This window comes from Squalius cephalus, assembly GCF_949319135.1.
Source record: "Squalius cephalus genome assembly, chromosome: 4".
NCBI lineage: Eukaryota > Metazoa > Chordata > Actinopteri > Cypriniformes > Leuciscidae > Squalius > Squalius cephalus.
The window spans coordinates 11,448,282-11,457,103 of NC_137125.1; the positions used below are offsets into that span (position 1 = coordinate 11,448,282).

The 8,822-nt window shown below is 37.5% G+C and overlaps 1 protein-coding gene across 1 annotated transcript; it reads right to left on the bottom strand.

Moving 5' to 3' along the window:
* Positions 1 to 283: 283 nt before the first annotated feature.
* On the bottom strand, positions 284 to 8,116 carry LOC307157291 (uncharacterized protein). The gene is made up of 3 exons (XM_079869173.1): positions 8,050 to 8,116; positions 6,232 to 6,376; positions 284 to 1,882 (listed from the first exon to the last, which is right to left on the bottom strand). Exons 2-3 carry the CDS (start codon positions 6,314 to 6,316, stop codon positions 1,035 to 1,037), a joined length of 933 nt encoding a protein of 310 aa, XP_079725299.1. The 5' UTR covers positions 6,317 to 6,376; positions 8,050 to 8,116; the 3' UTR covers positions 284 to 1,034.
* Between the last annotated feature and the right edge of the window lie 706 nt (positions 8,117 to 8,822).

Genomic DNA, 8,822 nt, shown 5'->3' on the forward strand with positions numbered 1-8,822 from the left:
CCTCCCCCTGTTTCACAGACAAGGCTTAAGCCTATCCCAGACTAAAATGCATGTTAAAGCTGTATTAACTGAAAGCAACTAGCACTGACATATCTTAGGGAAAGTTAGGGAAAGTCAAAGTTCACACCAAGAAAGTCCGCTAGTTCATTTTCACACTGCCTTTTTAGCAAGTGAACTAAAAGTTGTAAACAAAACCACACATGTGCTGAAGTCATCCATTCAGTGGACAGAAATTCTCAACCAGGGAAAAGCATGAAGTGCAAAAACAGGCTAATCATGGAGATCTTACGTAGTGCAATTTTTTTTTTTTTTTTTACTGATTTGGTGTTATCAGCTACTAACGCAATATGAAGAAACTTATGAGCATCATATGATACAATGTCATTGTAAAAAAAGTATGTATTTATGGGAAGGAGGCGGCGGGAACCAGGGAACATTAAACACAAAATGAAAGTGAACACGGCAGCCCTTTATGGACGACTTCCACACACACATAAACAAAACATAAGATAAAAGTCCAGGCCTGGTCTTCTCTCGTCCTTCATCGCTCTCCACCTCTTCAGCTGGGTCTCAGTACGGTTGTTTGGTCTGCGTCAGAGTGTGATTGCTGTATTCACACCAGCCCAAGAGATCCGTACCAAGGGGGGAAACGAACTTGAGTTGGATTCAATCAAACCAAACAAGTCAGCTGTGAATACACCCTTAAATTAAGTCAGTGGTTCAGTGCCATTGTGTCTCAAGATACACACCAGTAATGTTTTTTTTTGTCCTAAGGCAGGTTTATAAAAGCTACTTAAATGCCCTGATTGAACTAAAGCCTAATCCTGGCTTAATCTAAGCTCTGTCTGTGAAACCAGGCCTTGAAAGTTAATTTAATGCTTTTACAAGCTTTTCAAGGACCCATGGGTACCCTATTTCCTCCAGAGTGAATGCACAGATGATATTTGAAATCGCTCCACTCAGAACACTGCAATTTCTTGAACAAGTCTGCAAATGACTTTTCAGATATATTTGATGCTGAATCTCTTCTCACACTAAAGATAGTTGAAACGCTTCCCTCCTGTGTGAACTTTCATGTGGGTATAACAGGTTCCTTTATGTGTAAAACTCTTTCCACACAGTTTGCAGCTGAAAGGCTTCTCTCCAGTGTGACTTCTCATGTGAGTCTTCAGACTTTCTTTTCGATTGAAACTCTTTCCACACTGTTGGCAGCTGTAAGGCTTCTCTCCAGTGTGAACTCTCACATGGACTGTAAGGTTTGTGTTGTTTGCGCAACTCATTCCACAGAGATGGCACATGTAAGACTTCTCTCCAGAGTGAGTTTTTACGTGCCTCTTAAGCTGTTTCTTGTCTGTGAAACTCCTTCCACACTGACGGCATACACAACAGCTCTCTTTTACATGAATCCTCATGTGGTTATTAAGGCTCTCTTTACGTGTAAAACATTTCCCACACTTATCACATGTGAAAGGTTTCTCTCCAGTGTGAACTCTCATGTGAGTCTTAAGGTTTCCTTTTCGATTCAAGGTTTTTCCACAATGTTTGCAGGTGTAAGGGCTCTCTCCAGTGTGAACTTTCATGTGGGTATAAAGGGTTCCTTGATGTGTGAAACTCTTTCCACACTGTTGACATGTGTATGGCTTCTCTCCAGTGTGAATTCTCATGTGACATTTAAGATTTCCTTTTTGAGTGAAACTTCTTCCACACTGTTGGCAGGTGAAACAACTTCTATTTGCTGTCTTTTGCACTCTTTTTGGTGAAGTCTTTTCAGTTTGTGAGCAACTAAATGATTTTTCTCCAGTTGTGAAATAATGTTTCTCAAACTGATCTTTCTCTTCTGTTTCTTTCGGATCTTGAATCTCCTCTTTTAGCATCATCAGATCTAAGGCAAAAAAAGACAAATACATGTTTACCCCAGTTTCATGGCACAAAGCATCAACAGGCATCAAAACATCTGGACATTTAAAGCATCAAACCTATCAAATAGCTGTAAAAATTGATAACAGGCTCAAGCACTACAGCGCCATTGTCACACGGTGGGCAGATGCATGTAAGTGGGTAAATTGGGAGATATGTCCCTGAACCACAATAGCCACATCCACGTGATTATGAAAGTTGTCCGGCTTGAGGAGGACAATATACGTACCAAGTTTGGTGACTTCAGGTCAGGGATGAGCAACTCCTGGAGGGCCACTGCCCAGCAGAGTCTAGATCAGGTGTGTCCAATCCTGCTCCTGGAGGACCGCTGCCTAGCAAAGTTCAGTTTCAACCCCAATTAAACACACCTGAACCAGCAAATCAAGAGGCTTGTTCGACTTCATGCAGCTCTGCGCAGACCGATCGGCGGCTGACTTGAAGCATTGCATGCCGGTTAGAAATTTTGTCCGACTTGATGCAGCGCCGACGCCACGTGACTCTGACGTGTGCCATCAAAGTACCGCGAGAGCGATTTGAGAGTAGCCGGAGAACTCAGCCAGCGCAGCTTCTCAAGAGCGGCTGCACTGGGCTGCAGGAGCTCTGATGACGACACAGCTGTTCCATGATTGGCCGAATTCACCGCATGACAACGATCACGTGTGTTTCGTGTTTATTCGACCACCTTTAGTTCCTCTAAAGCTCACAAATCAGTTTTATATAACAGTAAACACTCTTTTCATGTAGTTGCGATGTTATATTGTGTCATGTTTATCAAATTAAAACTGATTAAAAAAACGTAGACTCCACTTCATTGATTAGTATATGTTGAACTTTATTCTTGTTCAAACAGACGCTGTATGAAGCAATACATAAAGTATTAAATGAAAATGTACGTCTCTGAAACATCTGTGTATTATTTGGCAAATATTGCATTTATTTCACTTCAGCTGTGGTAAAGTATGCAAATACCACGTGAGCGGTCACTACGGGAACCAGAAAGTGTCCGACTTCACGTCTCCGTTTGCAGCTCCTCCCCGCCTGCACGCGACTACTCTCGCCGATCGGTTACATCCAGCCGCAGCCGATGTCCAACACACCTAAGGTCTTACTAGGCATACTAGAAACTTCCAGAGAGGTGTGTTGAGGCAAGATGGAGCTAAACTCTGCAGAGTTTGGACACCCCTGGTCTAGATCGATCCCTTATCAAACACAACTGTACAATCTAACTCCGGGTCAAAGTTCTGCCCTAGAGAGCCGCTGTCCTGAAGAGTTAAGCTCCAACCCTAACCAAACACACCTAACTCAGCTAATCAAGGTCTTACTAGGCATACTAGAAACTTCCAGAGAGGTGTGTTGAGGCAAGATGGAGCTAAACTCTGCAGAGTTTGGACACCCCTGGTCTAGATCGATCCCTTATCAAACACAACTGAGCAATCTAACTCCGGGTCAAAGTTCTGCCCTAGAGAGCCGCTGTCCTGAAGAGTTGAGCTCCAACCCTAACCAAACACACCTAACTCAGCTAATCAAGGTCTTACTAGGCATACTAGAAACTTCCAGAGAGGTGTGTTGAGGCAAGATGGAGCTAAACTCTGCAGAGTTTGGACACCCCTGGTCTAGATCGATCCCTTATCAAACACAACTGAGCAATCTAACTCCGGGTCAAAGTTCTGCCCTAGAGAGCCGCTGTCCTGAAGAGTTGAGCTCCAACCCTAATCAAACACACCTGAACAACCTAACCAAAGTCTTCATGATTTCTTGAACACACAGGTAGGTGTGTTTCTTTAGGGATGGAATTAAACTTAGCAGGACAGTGACCCTCCAGGTCTGAAGTTACCGCCCCTGCTCTACGTCCATGTCCACGTCCATGCTGTTTCCTACAACCAATGGCAGACAACTCTGATGTGTGTGCAGAATTTCATGAAATTTTAAACATGCTAAGAGCATCAAAACACCCAAATATACAAAGCCTTACAGTTATTGTTGTTCTGAGCTAAAAATTGTCAGTGTGAAAGTTGTTTGTGTCGATGAGAACAATACATGTACGAATACAAATCCGTACAGCTATGTGTGATATATGCAGCAATGGCACGACTCTAACATATTTTAAAGTATGTTAAGGGCTCCAAAAGCTTTAGACGAACAATAGGACCATGGGCCCTGTGGACATATCTAGTTCAGAAGAAGTAGGGCACTCTGACACTCTTGGAAAATGTGTGGTAGACATGGCCCGATTTCTGGTCATGATTTTTTTTCCCAGTATATGATATAATTATCATAATTAATTGTTTTTCAGGAGTTGGGCTTGGCCCCTTCGTTCTAGTGAAAGGAACTCTTAATGCTTAAGCATACTAAGGCATTTTGGACAATTTCATGCTCTCAACTTTGTGGGGACAGTTTGGGGATGACCCCTTCCTGTTCCAACATGACTGCACACCACTGCACAAAGCAAGATCCATAAAGACATGGATGAGCGAGTTTGGTGTGGAGGAACTTGACTGGCCTGCACAGAGTCCTGACCTCAACCTGATAGAACACCTTTGGGATGAATTAGAGCAATTGTTTTATTAACAGCAAAGGATGGGCCAACTCCATATAAAGGAATAGGATGTCATTTAAGTTCATGTGCATGTAAAGGCAGATGTCCCAAAACTTTTGGCAATATAGTGTATATTAGGCTATGTATATGAAGTAGCCTATAGCAGTATAGTAGTTATTAAATGAGATGGTTCACTGTTTAGTTGGGAGCAAAACTGATTAATAGCTGAAATATTTTCAAAATGAATCAAAATGGAATCCAACTGTGTAATACAGCATACTGTGAAACCATGATATATAAATCTCATAAACTTCACAGACTTCCAGCACAGAATCGCAGGAAGAGATGGATTTCAAAAGAATGGGAGCACAATGATTCTGACAAAATAATACAGTTTAGGTCATAGATTTACATACACCTTGCAGAATCTTTAAAATATTGAAGGGCATAAAGACAACAGATCATAATTATATTTAGTTTTTCTTATTTAGTACTAAATAAGCTAGTTCACATAACAGATGTTAACAAAGTCCAAAAGACTTTTTTTTATTTAACAGGACAATGCATATTAACAACAGTATGCCTGTAACATGCCAGAGTTAGCCAGTGGCTAATTTTCATCTGTAGTCCTGTTTGCCAGATGTACAGTGGCACCCTAGGGAGAGTAAATTTTTTTAAGAATTTGCATTTAAATACAAATATGTCTGCTACAGCGTAGCTACAGTAGACGGTAATTATGAAAATATAAAATCTCACTAAAATTAGCTCTGAAAGGATGATCCACAACTGTTTACATTTTGTGATAGTTGTCCATTAGGGCTGAAATGATTAGTTGTCATTATCGACAAAGTCAACAATAAAAAAAGAAAATAGAGAAATATTTTTGATTCTAAATAGTCTCTTCCTCTTCACTAGTACAGCCTCAAATAAACAAACATGAATGAACATCAGAAGGTATGTTGAAATGTACAGTACAACTTACTGAAATGAATTACATCCCATGCAATCGCTCAATGTTTTAACCACGGAAAGAAGTCAATAAAACAGCTTGTAATATTAAATAAACACTACAGTGTTCACGCAGGAGCAACAACTGTGCTGATAATCAGCAGTCTCTTCTTACTTACTCATAGCGACAAGTGACTGTTAAAAACTTATTTTCATTTAATCATTCAGTCAAGAGATTTGGTTAAAAAAAAGCTCATTCATACAGTAATAAACAAGTGAAGTCTTTGAGTGAATCATTCATTCAAACCTATTTTTTAAATTAATTAATTAAAATTATTATTATTATTTATTTTGTTTAAATAGACTGCAGCAATTATCATTTGTCAGAACCTTTAGTAATTTTAATTTTTTTATTTAGTTATACATTATTCTGGGAAATTGCATGATGTCACATTATGGCATTTTGCTTGAAAACAAAACATTTTTCACACTGAATTTTATGATCTGAATATTATTAGCTTCCATGTGTATCACACAAAATATAAAAACAGCATTCATTGCATTTCCCTCTAAAAGCAGTATTTATGCTCGACTCTCCCACTGCCCACACAAATGTGTTTCCATCTTATTTGCTTTTAAAAGCTGTAATTGATCAGAGTGAATTTTGAGTCGTTTGTACATTATAAATAATCTCACTGTAGCAAATCCTTCATGTTTGAATCGAATTTTATTTGATGTTTTAAGAAATGTAGGCACTATATAAAACAGAGTTACAGCACTGGTGTCTCAGTTTCAGCTGTGAAGTCCACAGTCCATCCAGACACACCAACCTGTTTGTTCCTCAGTATCTTCATGTTTCACTCTGAATGTTTCTTCAATCTTCACGTCTTCACTCTCCTCTTTAATAAACGCCATCTTTATAATAGTGTCATGTGGATCTCAGTCACTTCACCAGGAGTTTTCTGTGTGTTTGTCCTGTTTAAGAAGAGAATAATTAACAGAAGGAAAAACACTCAAAATGAAATCTCTCAATCAAACCTTCCCTCATTAACTTCCCTCAGTCTCGTTCACTCAGAAGTGAAGTATATCAGCCCTTATTATTATTTTGGTAATCGATTAATTATTTTGACGATTAATCTGATATTTTTGTGGTAATAAAAGTAGACCAAAGCCTTTAAAATTACTTAAAATACATTTATAATAACAATGAAGCGTGTATTAAACGTGCAGGGCATAAATGTATTTAATTGAAACACAGCGTTTGTGAATTCATGCTAGTATGGGTTTTAATACATTGTGCAGTCTTATAAAACTGTGTAATTTTTTTTATTTTAAATTAAATGTTCTACCGGTTACTCGACACGGGTAAATTGCAATCGAGGATTTTCTAAATCAAGTACTCGGATTTAGTCAAGGAATCGTGACAACCCTGTTTATTATTTATAGTTTTTCCCCCTATGAATTTGTTTACGCACCATTATAGGCATGCTAGGGCTGTATAAAAAAATATATAATCAAATATATGAAGTGTGGCATGTCGGACACTTCATGCACTTAACGGTTGCAGATTTAAGTACGAAGAGGAAGGAGATGCGCGATCAGACTCTGATTATTGGCTGTATGTGGCAATAGACAACGATATTGTGTATTGACGATGGTCAGAGACCATACTTGGCTTGTTTTCCCATTATTGTTATTATCTGGCTAATATTATTATCAAATTAATATTAAGGCATACAATTAATTTCATAACGACAGTCACCACATAATCACCACCGACTCCAATGAAAAGTTTTAAAAACGGACTACAAAACTACATCCCGCATCAAAATATCCCGAATGCAAATTGTAAAGAGATGCTTGTTATAGAGGAAAGACTATTCATTCTTATGTTTGAGCCAGGGCGAAAACAACCATTACTCGTCAGCATTTGGTTCTGTTTCCATAACACTGGAACAAAACATTTTAAATTACACTAAAACAGCACTATAACAAATCATCATTAAAAATATGACTTAATAAGTACATAATAATAGTCTTTTATTGGCCACTGGCCAGCACAATAATCAGTGTTCGATGAAAATCAATAGCAGCTTTAGCTTCATTTCAAACACTGAGTAAAAAAAAAAAAAACTTGATTCTTCTATATTCCCACTATCATTATAATGCATGGGCAAAGAGAAATAGAGAAATATTAAGGCAATAAATAAACCAATTATAGTTGATAAACCGCTATAAACTTATGTTAAGTTAGATCCAGCTATCGTGTCTGAGAGGATTAATGCAGGAACAGAAATCAAAAGTTTTTTATTTCACTTTCTGTAATAATCTCTGCTTTCAAAATGATGGCCAGCGCTCTCATTTCCCGCGATAGTAAATAAATAATTATATAAATGAGTAATTAAACAGGTAATTGCATAGGTAGGCTGAATAAATTATCACACAAGTAAACAATTGCACTCGTGTTACTGAAAATGAATTGATTTTAACGTTACTGTTACTTATGGATGCTGATGCACTTTACTCATAACGTGTTATGAAGCATTCCAATTGTCTATTCAAATCGTTTTACATTTCATGTAGAAACTATAACATTATCAGGACGGTTTGCATAGATTGAAACACTTTAAATGATTAAAAACACGAACCTTTCTTCAGCCGAGTAACAACAGTGCAGGAGCGCGGCGCATCCTTGTGACGTCACATCGCCACTTCAAAATAAAAGTTCCGTTCACACGCTAAAATCACAAAAGTGCACCGAAACTTACATACTTACTAAACATTTGAAATAACAAAATTGTGTCAGAGGAACCTAATACTTATGAATTGTGTGGTTAGTAAAAAAAAAAAAAAATCACCATACGCGTATTGACAGATTGGGAATACAGACAGGAATACAGACATAAGTTTGGTCTCTTTCGAAAGATGACAATTGGAGGATTATTGTTGAAGTGGAAAAATATTAAAAAAATATTAATGTTTCTAAAAGTTATTTAAGTTTAAGTTTATTGTTGTGAAAATTTGCTGTAATATTTGTTTTATTCTATTATATATATATATATATATATATATATATATATATATATATATATATATATATATATATATATATATGTGTGTGTGTGTGTGTTTCAGACTAAAACATGCTAAAAAGTTCAAGCCACAAGTCTAAATGAGTTATGTTTAAATTTTCAACTTGATATCTCAAAAATTGAGGTTTCTGTGAGACTTTTAGTCTTACCACAAATGGCCACTACGAGACACCCTTCTTCATTGGTGAACACACACACAGGGAGAGAGGGAGAGAGAGATTTTATTTAATTTTTTTTACCTTATTTACAAACATTTTCACTTTTCTATACAAATTGCAACTGAAACCTGAATAAGACTTGTAAATAATGAAAGAAAATAATAATGAAAT

Coding starts and splice junctions, on each gene's coding strand:
- LOC307157291 (XM_079869173.1), bottom strand. CDS start 6,316: ATGGCGTTTATTAAAGAGGAGAGTGAAGACGTGAAGATTGAAGAAACA. Junction 1,883..6,231: donor AGATACTGAGGAACAAACAG/GTTGGTGTGTCT, acceptor TTTTTGCCTTAG/ATCTGATGATGCTAAAAGAG.